General features: G+C 32.8%; 2 protein-coding genes and 1 further gene across 8 annotated transcripts in view; 1 reads left to right on the top strand and 2 right to left on the bottom strand.

The window, feature by feature from the left end:
• Window positions 1–521: 521 nt before the first annotated feature.
• Window positions 522–1,601, bottom strand: LOC106122583 (uncharacterized).
• A 459-nt stretch (window positions 1,602–2,060) lies between these two features.
• Window positions 2,061–18,224, top strand: LOC106122545 (glucose transporter type 1). 7 transcript variants are annotated; one of them, XM_013318574.1, is made up of 2 exons: window positions 2,061–2,118; window positions 15,627–18,224. In XM_013318574.1, the coding sequence occupies exon 2, from the start codon at window positions 15,656–15,658 to the stop codon at window positions 17,036–17,038; it is 1,383 nt and encodes a 460-aa protein (XP_013174028.1). In that variant the 5' UTR covers window positions 2,061–2,118; window positions 15,627–15,655; the 3' UTR covers window positions 17,039–18,224. The 7 variants fall into 7 exon arrangements, with proteins under 7 accessions (XP_013174028.1, XP_013174027.1, XP_013174021.1 ...); XM_013318573.1 differs by lacking the exon at window positions 2,061–2,118 and adding an exon at window positions 2,190–2,404; XM_013318567.1 differs by lacking the exon at window positions 2,061–2,118 and adding an exon at window positions 2,553–2,817.
• Window positions 18,225–18,862: 638 nt separating this feature from the next.
• Window positions 18,863–21,913, bottom strand: part of LOC106122392 (soluble guanylate cyclase 89Db) — a 7,702-nt gene continuing 4,651 nt past the window's right edge. Inside the window, exons 6-14 of the mRNA XM_013318338.1 lie at window positions 21,335–21,466; window positions 21,132–21,233; window positions 20,793–20,959; window positions 20,428–20,704; window positions 20,140–20,283; window positions 19,947–20,070; window positions 19,693–19,802; window positions 19,502–19,591; window positions 18,863–19,325 (exon numbers count right to left, since the gene is read on the bottom strand). Of these exons, the coding sequence (XP_013173792.1) occupies window positions 19,224–19,325; window positions 19,502–19,591; window positions 19,693–19,802; window positions 19,947–20,070; window positions 20,140–20,283; window positions 20,428–20,704; window positions 20,793–20,959; window positions 21,132–21,233; window positions 21,335–21,466 (1,248 nt within the window). The 3' untranslated portion in view covers window positions 18,863–19,223. The remainder of the gene's footprint in view (window positions 19,326–19,501; window positions 19,592–19,692; window positions 19,803–19,946; window positions 20,071–20,139; window positions 20,284–20,427; window positions 20,705–20,792; window positions 20,960–21,131; window positions 21,234–21,334; window positions 21,467–21,913) is intronic.

The following is a 21,913-nucleotide window of genomic DNA, read 5'->3' as shown; positions in this document are numbered from 1 at the left end:
ATGGTGTGGGCGACAGCTAGTTGGTAATAAAAGTCAAATGAAGAAATAATTCTTAGAATTTTGAATGACAAGAACCTATGACTTTAGTTCATAGTGTAGTTTAAAAACTCAAATTATTTCACGCTACTTTGTTCAAAGGGTAATTAGTAAACAAAGAGTTGTTTTCATATTTTATTGCCAATAAATTATACATTAATATTCTATCAAACTTATATATAATATGTTTTTAGATTATAATACTGTTATATGAACCCCAAATGAATGAATTGTACATGAAACTAAGAGCTACATAGAGCTGACTAAATAAAAAAAAATAAGTAAGTCTCACAAATTATCACTGCGTAAGTTTATTTATATTTGTGAAATAAACTTATTAATAAATCACATTCTAATTTTTCTTTTTTTTTTGGGATCTCAGAAATAATCATCTATTTTTTTTATCTTTAATATGTTGAAACAGTTAAAGTGACACTAGCAAAAAGTTTCTTTTAAATTAAATTCACTTTGATTTCAATATTAAATTTAATTTGCCTTAAATGAAGAATCTAAACATGCAATATTAAATTTATAGACTAAAAATGTATGTTTTACATCTTAGGAACTTACAATTTTGAAATCATAAATTTTTTAATTAAAAAAATGTTACAACTTTATGATTAAAAAAAGCAATCATTTCGTTAAGAAGTAATAACCTTTATGTATTTAATGTATCCCATATGATAGTGTTTCCAGGTACAAAATTAGTAAAAGTTTTTAAATAAAGACGCCAACTCGGACAAAATGATACCAGTAGATGCCATAGCATTCAAATTAATGTTGATAGGATCCCTGTTTGGTTCTGTTGTTGTGGTTGTTTCTTCAATGATCTCATTGCCTTTTTTAACTATTTTCCTTGTTTCAATGGAACCATCGGGTTTTGTAACACTAGTTGTTATGATAGTCTGGCAAAAAGACCTACCTGCTGGTGTGTTGTCATAACGATGTGAGGGCACGAGAACATCATCTTTCTTGTTCAACAAGCCCGAAATCTCGTGAGAAGATATTTTACCATCAAGGTCTCCATCCAGACGATCATGTTTTTGATTTTGGTATCCCGGCTTTAAATAATAGTCTCTTATTGAGTTCGTATTGTTATAGTGTTCTGGTTCTTCGCCTACCGGTATATCAGTTATCATAGTATCCAAATTGCTATCGTGAAAGAATGTTTTCATATCTCCGAAGATGCTGCCGAAAGAGTTGAACATATCGTGCATTTGACGGGTTAATTCCCTATGCAATTCCACAGGGTCCGACACGTCCATTTGCTGTCTAGTATAAAATAGGTCGTCGTCATCATCGTCGTCGTCTGTGTTCCAGATAGGATTACGAAAATCATTTCGTGGCGGATCGGTTCGAAAACCAAAAAACGAGCGTACCTTGTCCATAAATGTGTTGTTGCCTTCCATCCTGATATTACTTAGAATTTACTTGACGCCTTCTAAAAACTGTTTACCAAATTGTAAATTGAAAATAAAATGTTATTCGCACTTCTATTATTTATTGTGATTGCGCAACAATACAAAAACGTCAATGTCAACTTGATATAAGTTACAGATTAGCCTTTTCACCACAGAGTACAGACCAAACAAAATGCAAAAAACCAATGAGAAAATCTCGAATGTTCTAGATATTCACCAACGAGGAAAATTTTGATATATCTAGAGGGTAGAGGGATCAATTAATTTGTTTGAGGTCTTCTACTAAATGGTTGTATGTCATTATTACTTCTATGAGCTTTTAAACTTGAAGGAAATCCTTTTAAGTACTCGAGCATGATAGCTGTTCAAGTAAGAACCAACTGGAGCAAAAGATAGCGAGGTCTTAGGTACCTTGATTAAAATTCTCATGATAATTAGTAGGTATATATTATTAGTATGTGTAATTTAATGATTACTACCGTCACCTTCTTGAAAGTTTTTTTTCAGATCAACGTCAATGAAAACTCTAAAAAATTATTTAGAAATCAGAACTAAAATTTTATTTCAAATTTATAACTACAATTAAACACTTTTGGCCATCACTACATTTATTTTACCACATCTAGCTTCTGGTTTTGCCCATTTTGGTGAAGCATAGAAGGTTTGTGACCATTTTCCATTGCCCTTTAATTTTCATCCTTTCCATTTGTCGATCCTATTGGAAGGTGGGAAGCTGCGGAAGCTGTTTAATCTGACAGATCGGCGATCATGCTATGCAGAAACTTACAATATTCTTTATGCCTATTTGTGTCTTGATAAAGTGAAAATTAGATATGCATTAAAAATTATGGATAATTCATATTTCTCTAAAAATAAATAACCAAACAATTTATATTCGGATATGTGGAATGGCATTAAAAAAAATTTACTCAACGTCCTGAAATAAGGTAAAGTTTATTTGATTTTTTTAACATTTTGAATAAGAATGAAGGTACTTAAGTTAACTTTATGAGTAGATTTAAGTTGACATATAAACACTGTTTAATTAAAATCAATTTAATAACCGCGTTGCTTGAGTAAACACGCTTCGTCGCGGTCATTTTGTATGCCATTTATAAATTGATTCCAGTAAGCATGCAAACTAGATTTTTTTTTAATATTTCATGCCCCATAAAGCGGAAGTCTATTGACCAACGTCGTTAAAAACCGGCTTTCTTTCTGTCAGTGTCCATCGAGGAATTTTGCTCGTATTCGTTGTGATAGTTAATTGTGTGTTTAGTTATTGTAGAAAACTTTTTTGTGTTAAAAATGTCCACGGAAATTAGTAACCGGACAGCATTACTTCATAATCAAAGAAATGGTTTGTCTTTTGTCTATTACATGATACATGTTTACAATTTATTATTTCCTAATTTTGAGCAGTTATACTACGCTTGATATTTTTAAATAACATAGATAAAAATAAATTATTATGTTTATATGGAATTAATTTACTTCTAATATGTAAGTGGCCTTTAAATGTCAGATTTTATATTGTTTGACATTTTCTTGTGCAGCTAAATTTAAATAAATGCTTTTACTCATTCAGTTTAGAAATGTGTGCAATATTTGATATGCCATTGAAAACTTTTTTTCAGAACATATAAATCAACATTTGATAATTTGATAAAAGTAAAACTATATATTACTGTGACCCTCTGGGAAAACAAACCATAAAACTTTTGTATATGAAAGCATTCCAAATTCAAAAAGTTATTGATGCCTTTATGAGAAAAAATTATTGTTTCTTACATTAATGAAGAATAACCAACAGTATGTGATTTAACAATATTAATTTTAATAACATACTTTAACAACAAAAATATTGTCTTGCAATTAATTGTTAATTAAAATAATTGCACAATTATATTTTACATTATTTAGGTTTCATAGATTTTATAGGTTTGGAATGTGAAACAAGATAAAAGTCTACTCGGAAGTACCTACTAAATCTGAAATCGTTTTAAGATTTCCATTCTGTCTGATACTGGCATATCTATATTTTCTGCATGCATATTTCTTAAATAAGTAAATATATTAATTATTTATAACCATCCTTTTTCATCAATTATGTCTAAGGATTTATCGGTTAACCAAAAAAGTAAAATATGTATGACTAACTATTGTATGTGAATTTGTCTATTCTTCCAGACGAAGAAGTTCTGCATCCGTGCTAATTAATTGAGATCCATTACCCGTAGCAATCCATCTTTTAAAACTTTTCATTTATAATATTTGTAACATAGTAACTTATTATGGACCTAGTACCATTAAAAGGGTAGTTAAAAGGGATAAAACAAAACTTCTTATCTGTTAAAAGACCATTTAATCAATTCACACACCTTAGTAGTTTATTACGAAATGATTTATGGCGTATAAAATTTTATTTTAGTATCGTTCCTGTAACTCCCTCTAATGACGTCAAATATAAACCTTTGACCTTTTAAGTTCAATACTGTAGATATTAACAGAAAAACGCGCTCTAATTCTGACTGAAACATTATAAATTGGATGCATACAAGCGCTGGTAAAAGGGGGACACTGTTAATAAATTGCAGTCAATTGATTCGTGTGGGAATCGTCAACTTGCTGGCAACTGCTGTTTTATAACTAAGAAAACGTATTGTCATCGCATTTTTTATCAAGGAAAATGATAGGGACAAAAAATAAATAGTTCTCAGATTACATTGCCTCGAAATACGTCGCCAAAATATCTCTGTTTTTCATAGATAAATAAAATTTGTTCTACGTATTACGCAGTTAAACTTACGTATAGATTAGTTTTAATACCTCTCAGATTATGCCACGACTCCTTAGCGCAAATAATCTTCTAAACGAATCCATTGGGATTTCTAATTGACGATGGTTTGAGCCCTTTAAATCAATTAATCGTAGTTAGAGCTATTTAAATCTACTTAACTACTTGGTAGCGTGACTGTCGTTAACAATTCGTGCTGTTGTTTTTCTGCAAATTATACTGCGTCATGTTTATTTTGTCGCCGGTTGGCTGAACAAAGTAATCACTTGTCATATGTTATCTTCCTTGAATATAACAAAATTACGAACATTGCGTTGTCAATTGAAAAAACGTATGTGCGTTGCGAGACGTAGTTCAAATGATGTTAAGAAATTGAGGAAGTATTATGTACGTGTAGGTTTTGCACCTGTAAAATCAAAATCCTATGTTATCCAATAAGATGTTAAAGGCTTTGTTTAGAATAAAAATACTTTTTTTTTGTTTTAAATATTTTCATGATTAAACCGATGGATATTTTAATAAAACTAGAAAGCATTTGAAATGGGGTCGGGAGTCGCACCGCTATACTTTATTGGATTCTCACGTATTCACGTCTGGGGACAATCAGAATAGATGGAGCCCCTCTCGCAGTCACTGTATACATACGAATCTTACTAATATTATAAATGCGAATGTTTGTATGGATGGATGTTTTTTTGAAGATATCTTCATAATAGCTGCATTGATCGCGTTGAAATTTGGCATAGATGTAGAACATACTAGAAGAAGTTGCGGGCGAGAGCTAGTACTTTATAAACAGTTATAGTTTGCACAAAATCGAGACAAATCCATCGAGACTTCCGATGTAGAGTTACATCTATTATGTGATGTTATCACTTTCTTCGGATTGGTGGTAAAGATTAATTTTGATATAGGAAATATTGACTAATTGTGTAGTTGAAGTACTCAGTTACGACATAAAATAACTGATTTAAAATAACTAATAATAATTTACTAGTTAAAGTCCGAAAGGTCCTTATAACTATCATCCGCTTATAATTCATGTACGACGTTAAACGATTAGTTTAATTGGCAATCATTTAATCTGCATTTCCATATGTTGGTAACGTCAATCTATATACATATAAAAATCAATTGCTGTTCGTTTGTGTCGCTAAACTCGAGAACGGCTCAACGGATTTATCTTATCTTGGTCTTGATATGTTTGTGGAGATCTAGAGAAGGTTTAAAAGGTGAGAAAAATTCGAATGATTGCCGGGAACTAAGTTTTTTTTTTAATTCTACGCGGACGGAGTCACAGGCGAAAAAGCAATGTTCTTACACACTAGAAGAATACTTTCAATGACTACTTACACTAAAATGCTTCAAATACTAAGAATATTGGATAATATTTAACTACTTTTTTAGGGTTCCGTACCTCATAGGAAAAAAACGGAACCCTTATAGCAGTGGTTTCCAAACTTATTTTGTCTACTGCCAACTTTGAGAATAAATATCTTTTTAGCGCATATTTAAAAACCAATATAACTTCAAATTAAATTAATTAATTATTGTGACCTATATATGTATATTAACGGAGAATTCTTAACGAAACTTTTACTATGACCCGCAACTTGAAACCTGCAGCGCCCACAAGGGGGCGTTATCGCCCACTTTCGGAAAGACTGCCTTATAGGATCACTTTGTTTCTGTTTTTGTTTTATCGTTATATAATATGTTTGTACAAGTATTTCGTGATAAGAAAATTTTATGCCTCAACGCCCGGAAAAGGCAAATTGTGCAAATAAAAAAAATATTTTTACATCTTAAGGAAACTGTTCTAAAGTATGTATATTTTAAATAATAACAAGAATCACATTTTTTGTTAGTAATACGCATTACAGATTTTATAATGCAAATGCGTTTGTATCGTGCGGTTATTACACGCTGGAAAACCCAAAGGGGCCATTGTGTTGAACATGAATAATATAGTTGTCGTGATTTTGAATGTTAAATGTCTGATGCACATATTTAAGTAGCCTTGATTAAATCTTGACTTATGTCGCACGTAGAAACGTTAATTGACCTTTAATGTAAGTTTTCTTACACATAATATTGTCCAATGATCAATATCAGTGACAAATCAAATACGTTTCGGAAATGACACTTATTTTCTAAATTATTTAAAAAAATTATAATCGAAAATCTTACTAATGCTATAAAAAAGAATGTTTGGATGTATGGATGGAGCATAGATGGTTATTTGTTTGTTAAAAGGTATCTCTAGAACGCATCAACGGATCTCAATAAAATTTGTGGATGGATGTAGAACATAATCTGGAAGAAAGTAAGGCTACTAAAGTTGAACTGCACGCACGGAGTCGCGGGCTTAGTATGAGTTAATGTATTAATTCTCTGCATACTTTTGCACGCGGTATAGATTTAATTCAATGTTTTTTTCTATGTGAACCTTTTTTTAAGGTCTTTCACCCTACTTTTGTAAAATAATAATAACATGCGTGACAAATAACTGTTTATAATGTATGGTATGAAAGTAGAATGCTTGTTCAGTTTTCTTAAACAACTGCAGCGATATAATTTAATAAACAGCTCAATAACGTTGATAATAAAAACAATGCCAAAGGTTGGTGTAAGATATGTTATATATAAAATTCTCGTGTCACAATTTTCGTTCCCATACTCCTCCGAAACGGCTTGACCGATTCTCATGAAATTTTGTGAGCATATTGAGTAGGTCTGAGAATCGACCAACATCTATTTTTAATCCCACGCGGACGGAGTCGCGGGCGACAGCTAGTCTTATATATAAAATTCTCGTGTCACAATTTTCGTTCCCATACTCCTCCGAAACGGCTTGACCGATTCTCATGAAATTTTGTGAGCATATTGAGTAGGTCTGAGAATCGGACAACGTCTATTTCTAAGCCCGCGTGGACGGAGTCGCAGGCGACAGCTAGTTATTTTATAGATTTTTGTTTTCACATCATAAAGTAAATGAAGCGAACTTAAAAATATTTTAAAATGTAGTAGCAGGAAAATTTTCCAACTTAGTTGATTAACCCTGATTCTAATATAATATTGTTGCTATCATGTATGCAAAAATAAGAAAACTCAATGGGATGATTACAATTTGCCCCATTTTATTCTTATTCACACTAAGCATACAAAGAGTTCCTTGATTACAAGTAAATGGTTAGTGATTGCGTAGTAATTTATACGATAAGCTTCTCTTTATTTGTTTGCGCTATCTTTTATTCTTGTAAGAGAATTCTCGTATATTACTCGTATAATTTTTTATTTACATTATAATTTAAATAATAAATATATTTCTCACTGTCTAACTGAAGGTTTCTGAGTTCATAATCTCCGTTCAAAACATATGGTTATATCTGTGTTGTCAAAAAAATAATTTATATAGAGAATTTGGTCTTAGAAACCCACGGTTAAATAATCTAAGCTTCAGCTGATTGATACTTAAGTGTGAAAGAAGAGGAATGTTGACCTTTTGTTATCAGGTAATGTGTAATGCATATGTAACCGATAAGCAAGTCTACGGAAATGTACAAAGAATGGAGAGTGACAGGATTGTAATGTCTTGACGATTGTAGCACCAGGTATTTTATTTGGCACGTCGAAAATTAGGGTAGCGTTATAACTTACGTGCCAACTTAATTCTTACTACAGCCAGTTTAATGGCAATTTAAATAATTGTAATTTAACGTAGATTTTTTATACAAAATCAAAGGAACTTTGTTACGACCTATAACTTATAAACCATTCCTGTTGAAGTCAGACTTCATTTGCTTCAGTAATCGTGGGTTTCTTAAACTAAAATCCCCGTTTAAAACATATTGTCATCTCTGTTTTGTTACAAATGAAAGACAGGGATGACGATATATTTTATACACAGATTTTGATGTCAGAAACCCACAGTAAGTGTACTACATGCTTTCGTTAGAATCGTGACTTGTTAAATGTAAATCACACTATATAAAGAATAAAAACATTACCAAATATGGTGCAATGCTATATACACACACTTAGAAATTTTTATTCAATAAAGAAAATCTCATTATCTAAAAAAATAGTCGCTAATGTGTTAATCAGAGACGACAATGATATCGTATTATCACATCTAGATTAAACTTAATCAAGTAATTTAATTATCATTAATAGGCGTACTGATTGACTTTAATCCTCAAATTATAAATTATATTTTCATCATATAGGTAATAATTTTGTCAGTATCGATAAAGAAGTGTGCCTTTATATTCATATGTGTACAGCTACGTAGGGATCAAAATTATTATATTAGATAAGTAATAATTGTTGTGTGGTATTTTCTACTATGGTACATGTGTTATAACAATATTGTCTTTCTTTTAATTGTCTTCAAAAAAAGATATCAAATAGTTTCGAGCACGTAGCTTAAACCTGTCTTAAAATGGCTTGACGCTTACTAAACATACTTGTTTCACACGAGGCAGTGTAGTGCTGCTATTTTTACGGTTCCGTACCTCATAGGAAAAAACGGAACCCTTATAGGATCACTTTGTTGTCCGTTTGTCAAGACCCTTCTTTTATTCGTAAACGTCATTTGACAAACTTATCTGAGACCAGCTGTCGCCTGCGATTCCGTCCAGGCGGGATTGTGAAATATATGTAATTAGTAGCCTATGTGTTCTTCAGGACTATATTCCAATCCATTCAGCCGTTCTGGAGATACATTCTAACAAACATCCATCCATCCAACCATCCATCCAACCATCCATACATTTGCATTTATAATATTAGTAAGATTAGTAAGAAGTAAGATGTCAATCTACTTATACGTAGTATCCACAGTAAGAACAAAGATCTTGTATCGCTTATTGATAATTGGGATGGAGCTAATTACGCTTATGAGCTATTTAGTTTAACTAATGTACAGTAAGATATTTTATTCGGTCTATACTGATTTAAAATATACGTCAGATTAGTTTTTCGATTTGTAATTTTTAAGTGAATGCGTGAAGGTTTGTAAGTGAACTGCCCTCGTGTGTAACTAGCATAAGTTGTCACCGGTTCGACCAGTAGGGGGAATGTTTACGCGTCTCAGTTGTAACCGCTCCCTTCACTCGGCCGTACGACTGTATTATCAACATTAGAAATCAGTTTCTTTAGTGTTGTGTTTAAATAGTTTCTTTATAGTGTAAAGGTAAATATTTTCGTATATCTATCGTGTAAAAATTATAATAATTTGCATTGGAAATGAATATATTGAAGTGTTAAACGAAGAAGTGGTAATATGGTCTTTAAAAGTCAAATGTTTCGTGCCTCTAATCTGTTTTGTAAATAAAAGTGTTTTTAATGTTCACAAATAGTTTCTGTTTTTATTATAATGACTATGTTGAAGGGAGATAGCTACAACCATTTAATTATCAGTTTTATGTCGTAATTTACCATAAAAATAGTAACGTGGCTATCTAGATTGTTTTTCAATATTTTCTTATTGCATTTATAACTAGACTAAGCACGCTTTGATCAAGGTCTTATTGGTTTTTATGTAAACCAGTGATAAGATTATTTTACCACTAAAACGAATTAGTGACGACACATTGTGAGAAAATACTGGAATAAAATTGACTATTTATGTAAGCAAAATGTGAAAAACTCAAAATTAATGTGTACTTGGAAGAATATGTCAAACTGTAATACTGTTTGTCGAAATTGCAATTTTTGAAATAATGTCACATTTTTACTTAATGACTCAGGAAGTTAAAAACTAAATAAATGTGTAAATTTAGTCAAATTTAGTTCGTTTAGTTAAAATGATTAAATGGATGGATGGATGTTTGTTACAAGGTAACTCCGGAACAGCTGCAAGGATCTCGCACGGTATACATGTAGAACATAGTCTGGAAGAATGCATAGACTACTTACTAAGTTTTTTATAATTCCGAGCGGAAGGAGTCGCGGGCGACAGCTCCTCAAAGTGTTTATGTAATTTAATTATGTACGTGTTTAAGAAAACCGTCGACCATTAAATTAAAACCAGTAATTGCTCTATTGTCTATGTAAATTGTTTAATCTTTGAGAATTTTATCGCACTCCTTACGACCTCTTTGTACCACGTATAGCAAGGACTACAAGTTTTAATCCAGTTGCATGTTATATTAATAGCAACGTGATATTCATTTCATTCGATTTATTTCGCAATATTTTTTTATCAGTAGCATTTCTACATTTTATTGTAATAGTTGAAGGAATTATCTGCTAATTAAACTTCCTTTTAATAAAATTGTTTTTATAGAGTATCTTTAGTAACAAACAAATCGTTCTTTAGTAGATTTAAACCAGAGTTCCCCAAACTTTTTTGTGTCGTAGACCCCTTGCCATATTTTTCCGTGTTGGATATATCAGGGAATATCAGGTAAGTAGCTGGTCTACCCCTACTTACCTGATATTGATGTCCTATAAATTTCTAAACATATAATAAATTTTTTACTTCATAGGTACTTTTATAAATAATGTATATGTTTTGATACTATAAGATAGTATGATGTAAATAAATAGGTACTATCAGTGTATATGTTGAGATCCACTATCGTGGACCCCCATTTTCACTTCATGGACCCCCAAGTTTTTTTTCACTGACCCCCTTGCCAGTGATCGAGAAATTGAGGAGTAAAAGATTAGCGTAGTTTAGACATGTTATGAGGAGGGATGATGATGATATAAGCAAAAAAGTAATGAGATTGAATGTGGATGGCTACAAGGGTAGGGGAAGACCAAAAAAGTATGGAATGACTTTGTGAAAGAGGATATGTGTAAGAAGGGAGTAGACTCGGATATGACGGCTGATAGAGATGTATGGAGTAGTACATATTGTGCCGACCCTCGATAGGGATAAGGGCAGGTTGATGATGATGATGTAGACCCCTTGCAGGTTATAGACCCCTAGGGGTCGATATAGACCACTTTGGGAATCACTGATTTAAAGGATAACAATGGAAATACGATATTGAATATTGCTTTGTCTGTCTTTATTGCAGTTTCAAGTTACCCAGTCATTTATATTCTTAATATAAAATAACATAAATCAACTACATGCATACGTCCATGTTGCTAATTTCTATTTGATTACTAGACTCTAATCTAGGCTAGAGTTAAAGAAACTAATGTATTATACTAAAATGTAACTTAGCATAAAACATCGATAATTTTAACACGTTCAATGTTACTATTTCTTCTTATAAAAGTGTAATCTTATGGTTTTGTACTATTTAAAACCCAGAGTGCACAAACAAATATATAAATTGCTGTCCACCAAGACTCCGTCTACACGAAATTAAAGAAAAACTTAATAAGTAACCAACGTGTTCTTCCAGACTATGTTCTAAATCTGTGCCAAATTTCATCAAGATCCGTTGAAAAGTTTCGAAGATACATTCTAACAAACATCCATCCATCTAAACTTTCGCATTTATTATATGGTGGTATTATATAATATTAGTAAGATATAAAGATGTCTAGTTTGATCAGATACATATTATACAAATATGCATATTTTCTATTAATTATCGCAAGATATTGCAAATTACTTCGCTGTATCCAATATCCTATACAGGATGCTCATTTATGCAAAAATGTTTGTTAATTTTTAAATTACATCGAACGTTCTAGTAATTATTTGCATGATATTTAATATCCACGCGGTATTTGTAACCGGTTCTGTTGAACTGACAACGTACTTAAATGTATATGTAAACTTGCCTTTGTTATAGTTTGGTTTTCGTATTGTTTTATTGTGTCATCATAAATTAACTAAATACTAGAGATAGGCATTTTAATGAAAAAAAAAACTTTATAGATCGTTTACCTAGAAGAGTCATATTTACTATTATCGAGAATTTAGACAGTTTAGTCTTTAGCTTATCAAGCATATAACATGACTTAAGACCGCCGCACACGGACTGTTTTAAATCGGTACAGACAGCTTCAAGCAATCGGAATACAACCAGCTGCAATTTTAGTATGTCAAACTTCCAGTGCTCGCCAAAGACGCGATACCGATTTGAAGAAGTACGTTTGTGTCAGTCCTTATATGTTTTTGTATTCACAATTACGTTGTAATTGCCACGTTACTTGCAGTGTCAAGGCGGTGTTTACGCAAGCCGGTTTGGTCGTCGATTTCACCTTGATTTAAACAGTAACTTAAGTTTTTACTATTTCATTGTGTTTTATCAAGTCTAAAGTGCTATAAAAAAGTGTATTTTTTATTATAAAGTGGTATTCTAATTGTATTTTAATAAAACTTAATGTTTAGCAAATAATCTTAAGTAAATTGAACATATCACGGTAAAAGTAAGTCAAATTGATAGTGTAAGTTTTGTTTTTCAATATTAGAGAACGTATGCAACGACACTGATTTAAACATTCACGGTTTTGTGCATATAAAATTCAATTTGATACGAAATGTTAGTTACATTAAAAACAAATAGCAATCGACTATTAAAAAGGCTCGGTTGTACAAGATATTATCTTACTTCGCTGAGTTGAGTTTGGCATCAAGCCTAGACAAAGTGCCTTCGTTTCGAAGCCATCCATAACGTATTCGAAAAATGTAAATAACTGACTCGCGACTATCACGTGACTTATCGAAAGTTATTGTCAGTTCTATACATTATGAATATCGTTATGAAATCGCTATGCGAATGCTATTTGTCTAGGTTTCGTAATTATCTGTGTGTGCTAAGAGTATTCACATGTGCCCAAACCCCGGTAAACAGTGAGTCGAGGGAACCAGAGGGGGTTTAGTGGGTAGGCTCCTTGTCCCTTTAGGGATGTGGAGGGAGTCCCACATAACCGGAGTGGCTGTCCCCGAGGCACCCGGTATGCGTAACGCATTCCCCCTCTTAAAAAAAGGTTTCGTCATTATCTTGGAAAAAGTAATACTTTTTAAGATAGAATTATGACACAAGTCTAAAGGAATTCAAAGCTCTAGTTATAACAGAGAATCACTGTTATCTTTTATAACTTGGATTGATTAATAATAATTGGGTGGAAACATATCAGAAACAAATTTACTTATGTAGAATCCAATAATTCGTGGAAAGCTATATTTGTATTCGCAAAATGTCACCAAGCATGACCGCGAAGGAAGGATTTTATCCTTATTGCGTTTTATAATCTGTACCGGTTTTACATTTACATTGACTACGATATTACATACAATTAGGCTTACGTTATGGTATACTAGTGGTGGCCTATACTCCGTCCTCACGGAAATAAAAAAAGACAATTAGGAGCGTATTTGTTCTATATCAAATGTCATCGAAACCTGTTCAGCCGATCTTAAGATATCTTCAAACAAACATCCATCTATCCATTCAAACATTCGCAATTATAATATTAGTAAGATTAACATTTAACAACCTGGAACATTTATTTCGCTTGGTACAAAATCGGCGAAAGTTCACTGAGCTGACGGCCAACCTCCATTAAATGGAGAGGCACCTAGAGAGAGAGAGAGTAAGATTAAATTCGTTATGCAATAAAGAGGCATAATTATATCGCATGAAGAGCTATCAATTAATATCCTTTGTTCTGTTAATTATATCGTATGCAATTATTTCCCTTTTGACAAAAAATACTTGGTAACTTTGTATGCGTTGGAAAATTATCATTTTCTTTGTGAATATACCAATGACCTCGTAAGTATTATTATCTCCCACACAGATTTGAAATTAAAAACAAACATTGTCTTGTCTCTGCAGTCAGAAGTTGTTATGGGTATCGCATTACCATATGTATTGAGTAATCCAGATAAATTCAGTGAATTCGTAATTTAATATAAGAATCTTTGTTACTTGGTTTGTTATAGTACATTGAACTAATTAAAAAAAAAGTACCTAGTGTACCTAGCTCATTGCAGAGGGTTCCGGTTCGTTCCATTGGAGATCCCGGGACCCTCGCAGTCACACTTGAAGTTGGCCATCGAGAGGCTTTTAGTGAGTAGAGTCTCACATAACCCTGACTCCTGCCCCAAAAGGAAAGACATTTAACGAAGATCCTCCCCCTGATACAAAAAGCCCATGTGTTCCTTCAAACTATGTTCTACGTCTGTGTCAAATTTCATCGAGATCCTTTTAGATGTTCTGGAGATATCTTCTAACATCCATCTATCCATCTGAATGTTCATATTCAGATTTATAATATTAGTAAGATGAATCTGTAACGTTTAACATCGAAAAACAAATGAGTTAAATTGAGAAAATGCTACGTTACATGTTATTAGATTGGTCTATTTAATAAGGTAAATTTTTGGTTTAAATGATATGATTCATTATACATTTAGGAGTATATTTTATTGCTAAAAGATTGTTATCGTTCATATCAAATATTATCACAGTATCTCTGTCCGCATCAACATATGAAAATTTATCTTTGTCTTAGTTTAAATTTCGCAACGTTTATGTAACGTCGTTTCTCTTGTAAGTATTTTTTTATTATACATTAAAATTAGCAGAAACGTATTTTTTTATAATTTAATATAGTTTCTCATCGCTATTTAACTTAAGTAGCCAGTTCGTTTATTTGAAATTGTTAATTCATTTAAATTTGCACCAATATTTATTAATTTTTTTTAAATAAAAATTTGGATGAAATTAACTTATAATATAATTTTACAAATTCTTTCTACACATGTAATGTGTTTGATTTTATTTAAGTATCTTTTTAACTACTAAACTTGTTACATAACTTACGTACTACAAAGTTTTAACTTAAGAAGTGTATTAATTCTATGTTTTTACTTTAAACAAATAGTAATGTTTGATATTATGGAACACCTGTATATGGGCTATATTATTTGTTGCGAAAAATAAATTATTTGGTTCGTATATAGTTAATTTAAAATTCTTTTGCTAACTTACATTTGTCATGGTTGTATTCTATTGGTCACGGCTCTTCACGGTCTGTTAAAAATTTTGTTCAGTTCTGCTTATCTCGTTTAAGGCTTTTGAATTACTACATTTTCCTTAAAACTACAAAATTGGTTATATCATTTTGTGATTTTAACTTTACTATGATTCTTATCAGGTTTTTAAGATTATCCTTTTGTTTATCGCAATCTTACACATAATACTTATATATGTCAAATCTCCAAAACGTAGACTGTATTATCAGTCAGTTATGACATGTCTGTATATCGATTTTTCGCCCATTTGTAGCAATAACGTACACATAATTATCGTTTGCTAAACTAGGATTTTTTACGCAAAGTCAAAATATTTGTTAAGATTCTTGATCTACAACCTGCAATGGATGTGCTTATAGTTTCTCACGTTATAGTATCGTGGATAATGATATTTAAATTAATTTTTCTCCAGTTCCAGAGTCGACACCACAACGACCGACAATGGAGAGCGGCGGAGCAACAGGCGCGCTACTGTACGCCGTGGTAGCTGCCGTGCTGGGTATGCTGCAGTTCGGCTTCAACACCGGCGTCATCAACGCTCCCAAAAATTTCATCGAGAATTTCATTAAGGAACAGTACGACGCAAGCCCTGACCTCATATTCGGTGTCATCGTCAGTATCTTTGCGGTTGGCGGTATGATAGGCTGCCCGCTCGCCAGCTGGGTTGCCGATAAACGTGGCCGCAAGTTCGCTCTACAAGCTAACGCCATTTTTGGAGTCATCGGCGCGCTCTTGATGGGTTTTAGCAAAATCGCCTCATCGGTAGAGATGCTAATTATAGGAAGATTTCTAATCGGTATAAACTGTGGCTTTGCAACTACTGCCTCCCCGACTTACGTATCGGAGATATCTCCTTTAAAACTCCGAGGTGCGTTCGGTACTGTTAATCAATTGGCGGTCGCGCTTGGTCTCGTCGGAGCACAGATTTTGGGGATCGATGTTATTTTGGGGAGTAATGACGGATGGCCACTTTTGCTTGGGTTGGCGGTGTTCTTATCTGCCATTCAATGCTTCATGTTGCCATTCGCACCGGAATCCCCTCGATATGTGTTGCTGGTACAAAGGGATGAGGAGCAAGCGAGGGCGCTACTTGCTAAGATCAGAGGAACTGGTAACATCGATGATGAAATTAATGAAATGCACGAAGAGGACAGGGCTGCTAAACAAGAAGAGAAATTCACTATTGGAGATTTGTTTAGAATAAAGGCTTTGCGAACGCCTCTTATAATTGGAATCGTTATGCATTTATCTCAACAATTAGGTGGCATAAACGCAGTATTATATTATTCCTCTACAATATTCGAGAATGCTGGTTTAACGGTTGAAAATGCTAGATTAGCTACCATTGGTGTTGGAAGTATTTTGTTTATAATGGCGCTTGTGTCCATCCCGTTGATGGATCGTTTGGGCAGGCGTACATTGCAGCTGTGGGGTCTCGGTGGAATGGCATTGGCTTCAGTTCTTATGACCATTGCTTTCTATACGTACAAAGACAACTTTACTATGAGTATATTTGCTGTAATTTTCACATTGTTTTACGTCGCTTTCTTCGGTGTTGGTCCGAGCTCTATCCCTTGGATTATTCTTTCGGAGTTATTCGGCCAAGGCGCAAGGAGCGCTGCTGTCAGCGTTGGCGCGGCTGTGAATTGGTTTGCGAATTTCATAGTCGGTCTCGTTTTCATTCCATTGACCAACCTATTAGGCAATCTTGTGTTCTTGCCTTTCACGATACTCTTGATCTTTTTCTACGTGTTCGTTTACTTCAAACTACCGGAGACGAAGAATAAAACTATCGAAGAAGTAACGGCTGTTTTTAAGAAATAAATTTAAGTTGAAACATTCCTTTTTATTGTAAGTTGCAATATCTTGTGATATTTGCCGTTATTGAGTGCGATGACGGATAATTTGTATGTGATTTTCGGTTACTAATGTTCGTGTTTGACATCTTCGTGATATATATTGATGTTAGATTGAATTCTGGTGTCGCAATCTTGTCAAAAAACCGACATAAATATTTTGAAATATATGGAAATTAAGATGTCAAGTACTAAGGGATTACGAACAAAAGATTTCATTTAAAATTAAACCACGTCGAATCGCATATTAGGAAGACTGATGCCTTATTTATTTCTAAACTGCAACATATTCTTAAAGTACTTATTCCTTTAAATTTAAAGTAAAATGTATTGATATTTGGCGTTTTCATATATGAAAATATAAAAAGAGAAATGACAAAATATATTTAACATGTTTCTACCTATATAACCTGTACATTAGATATAAAAATCTTGTAATTCATGACTTTATTTCCAATAGTTTTTAAATTAAGATTATTTTAAGCTAATTGCAATATTAATAGTGAATGGTTTGTGGACCATTTCTTTTTATTCTATAATTTGTTATCGAAGATTTTTCTTATAGAACAAGGATTGTTATATATTACGTTTTTTATATCAAGTTTTCTATAGTGCCTTAAATTATTTTGTTATTTCTAACATTTCTATGGTATTTCTGTTGAACCCTTTTAACGTATATTAGTATAAAAATCATATAAACTACGTAGAATTTCCAACCGTCCTAGTATATTTAGTGCCAATTTTATTTCTTTAGATTATAAGGTTGTTATGTTTTGAAACACTCCAATTACCATCTCCACTAGAAACACTAAGTTAACACCTAATTTTAGTAAATTTACTATGTTCACTATGCACGTAGAAATCTAGTGTATTTAAGTCGCATTTACAGTTTTTTTTTCTGTTTCCGTCACCGTAAAAATGTCGAATAAATGTATGGATGAAATTCGAAAATCAAAAACACGTTACATGTCGAGGATCGAACCTGAACGTTTATAGATTACGGGGGCGTCAAGAGCTTAACAACTGTGTCATCGACGCCGTATTATTATGTATTGTCTACTCTCTATCTTATATATTTTATTTATATAAATTATGTATTTAAAAAAAATAAGCAAAAAGCACAAGTTATAATAAATAAAATAGATGGATATCTTTTTATTCATAAAATACTGTTAACATGACTATTTATATTTATAAGAAATCTATTTATTTGGATTATATTTTATTTTTCGTATATTTATGATTTTTTGTAGTTTTATTTTTTACTCCGTGTTTGTCTCTTTATACAAAAAGGATTTAAATTGATTTTGGCTGATTTGTAATAGAAATAAGAAAAAAATCCTCTTATAGTGGATTTCCGAGATCAAAATCTCTGTATGAAATATCGTCATCACTTTTATTATAATATCTGTGACAAAATAGAAATAACAATATATTTTGAACGAAGGTTTTCGTCTCAGAAACCAAGGGTTAAAAACTATAATTTAAGTGTACTTCGTTTATTTGGACAAATAAATAACTTTAGAGTTAAGTTTATTATATATTTAGAATCAAATAGCTTTATATAAGGAATATAAATCAAATATATATAATTGCTCGAATGCTTTATTTATTGTAAATATAATTTTCTACAAACACATTTCTACTGCCTGTTTTAAAATAATAAATATAATAATTTTAATGTAACGATTATTGTTTGTAAATATTATAGGAAGCATATTTCATAAAATAACAAAAAAAAACGAATTTAATTGACATGTTAAATAATTAAAATATATTAATATTTCTGAGTTTCAATAAAATTCACTTAACCATCATTAATGTCTATAAAAAAATATACAAAAACTGGAACTAAATTAGTTCCATTTCATTATGCCAAATTAATCACAACATATGCAACTAAGGACTGGGTATTATGGCAATCGATGGGGGAGGCCTACGTTCAGCAGTGGACGAATTTGGGCTGGAAAAAAATGCCTAGACTTTAGCCTAGTCCCCCTAACTTATGGTAGGCTCGAGCCTTCCAGTGGGAACGTATATAGAGCTGATGATGATAATATAAATAATATCGATTATATTTTAATACCATAGACAAACTATATATAGACTAGAAATTATTATAAGCAACGTTAAACACGAAAGGATTATTAGAATCAATTATCTCCGCAAAGTGCAGAGAACAGCTGCAGAGCCTCATCCTGCTCCTCCTCTTCCACTTCCCCTTCCAGCCAGAAGGTCTCCATCATGCCTTTACCCTGGAAAATATAACCAGGTAATAAGTAAGTCAATCATTATAATTTTGTCATGTTCTTCCGGTACCTACATAATATGTTTTTTACAGATACTACAACACGAAGAAACCTGCGATATGAGCTTTAACTGGTTTACGTTTTGGTATTAAATAATATTAAACTTTAGTTTTAATATTAACCTTAACTTTAATGAGTCCTCTTCGTCTCAATCGGAATCTGCCGGCGGGAAGTTCGGCCGCCGTCTTCGCGGATATTTGAATGCGACCCGGCTGAAAATCCCAAAAAAAATTTTAATAGGAAATTGACCACGATTTTTACAATATTAAGGAAACGAATTACATACTATTATTTAAAAAATAAAAAACCTCACCTCTGATGATGTCTGCATTCTACTAGCAGTGTTGACGGTGTCACCAACTAGGCAGTAGCGGGGTAACCGACGGCCCAGCACTCCTGCCACGCACGGACCAGAATGTACTCCTGTTGCAAAAACATAATTGCAGTAAAACAAGAAAATTGCAATGTATATATCACAGGGGTGTCCAATGCGATTTATGTTGGTTAAACGACTATATTATGGACAAGTATTTAACAAAAGTAGTAATATGATGTTATAAATAATACCGATGGTAAGCATAGGCAAAGCGCGGGACACGGCCAAAGCGGCGCTTGCAGCAGCTGCGGCGTGCGCTCGACGTCGCTCCGGCGCGCCTGACACTAACATATACACAGTGCCTACTGTCTCTACCTGGAAATATATTGCTGTTATAATGTTTTTACGTACAGTCCTTTAAAAAGTTAAGTATTTCTCTTGTACCTTGTACACTCTATGTGCGTCTAGTAGTCTATCAATTCTGGAGTATACGTCATTCATGTAGGCAACGGTCTGCATGACGTCAGCGCGGCTTCCTGCCTCCGCCAGTTGCACGCCGCAGAACATTATAGTTACTGACTCGAATGCCTGGAAAGTCATAACGTCATAGATTTACAGACCTTTTAAAAAGGAAGTTAAAATTTGATATCCTTCATTCACGTTTTGTGTTAAGAAATTCAGTAAGATATGAAGAAAGCCAATCTAAATTTTTGTGTCTGAACACAATCTCACCTGACAAGCTCCCATCGGATCTTTACCGGCTCGCAAATGATCAGCAATTCCTTTTGGTATCATGGAATATAGCAATTGATCGCCCCTTTTCTTCCACTGGTCCAAAAGTCTACATGACTTTTCGAGTGACAAACTTCTACTTTCAGCCTTTTCGAAAAGCAGTTCCAAACGAGAAAGATGCTGCCAGCCATGCAAAAGCATTTCCTTGGAGAGACCGTGACCGTTCATATCAGCTAAGTATAAACCGGCTTGTCTTAACTCGTCTAAATCGTTGAAACTGTAAAAAAGAAAAAAGATGGTTAGTCTCGAATTGTTTAAGATTATGAACAATAGAAGTCGTTATTATATGTCAACATGATACTCACATTGGACTGCAAAGAAAGATGAGAGCATCTATTTCTTCAAGCAAATAAATTGGTCCTTTGAGCAGGATTGAACGTGCGCCTTGGGAGCCGCGGCGCGCGTCATTGACACATCGCGCCTTCCACCTCATTAGCTCTAATTCGAACAACATTGTCTGCATGCATACCACCTAGATGAACAGAATAATTTAGTTTACATTCTAAATATATTAAAGTAAAAAGAAGTCAGATGTCAGAAAATCTGTACATTTTAGTGAAAATCTTTTCTAGAATTTAATTCTAAACTTTGAATTACAAACAATTTTTAATCCTAATAATTTAAGTGTTGACAAATGCATTCACCTTATCCCATGTGAACGATATTTTCGGTTTCCTCAAACGCAATATTTCAGAAACTGGTGATTTCATTATTCTGTAGCTAGGTCCACCCCAAGCTGCTACCAACTGAAAAAGCTATTCTATTAAAAAAGGGCCAATGTGCTTTATATCCTTCATTATTGTCTACCAAATTTACGTATTTTAAGAACGCTGTACGTTAAACTTACTTTCTCTCCTGCTAAAAGGATCTTCATCTTCCTATCCAGGAGTACACCAAAAGGAAACAACTGCAGAAGTAACGAAGCTGGAATAGCTGGCATTAAACAAGGCAGTGATTTACGTAGCATTAGAGATTGCACCTGAAAATCCATATTGTAAACTATCATGTTAGGAAGAAAATCCAAAAATGTGGCAGTGTATTGACCCATCACTAGCCTTACTAAAATATCGACGTTTGTGTCCCCTCACTTTTCATTCTGACACTGGACTTTGTAACGAAAGCACGTCATTCGCGTCAAAGGATTCTAACTAATAATGTCTAAAAATCATAGGTAATTTTAACGAAAAAATAACTATAAAAATATTCACGCTGCAATGTATAAATGTATGACGACGTTGACTTCTTATATATTTAGATTATATTTAAAAAATGTTATTTTAAAAGAAAGAAAATTAAAGTAAGCAATTCATTTTGTAATTTAGTTTTAAAACTATCAACATAGCTGTAGGCCACTCCGTAATAACGCACCTGCCCATTCGATTGGACATAAAACGTTCCATTTTAGATTGGATCCTATCAATACTTT

Source organism: Papilio xuthus, unplaced genomic scaffold (assembly GCF_000836235.2).
Source record: "Papilio xuthus unplaced genomic scaffold, Pxut_1.1 DF826923.1, whole genome shotgun sequence".
In the NCBI taxonomy this organism is placed as follows: Eukaryota; Metazoa; Arthropoda; class Insecta; order Lepidoptera; family Papilionidae; genus Papilio; species Papilio xuthus.
Note: the sequence above shows the minus strand (reverse complement) of the source record. Positions and strands in the feature narration are given on the sequence as shown.

What these genes read in the sequence shown, in the direction of transcription:
- LOC106122545 (XM_013318567.1), top strand. Translation starts at nt 2,766, where the DNA reads ATGTCCACGGAAATTAGTAACCGGACAGCATTACTTCATAATCAAAGA. An exon ending in ACTTCATAATCAAAGAAATG is followed by an intron (nt 2,818 to 15,626) that starts GTTTGTCTTTTG and finishes ATTTTTCTCCAG; the next exon opens with TTCCAGAGTCGACACCACAA.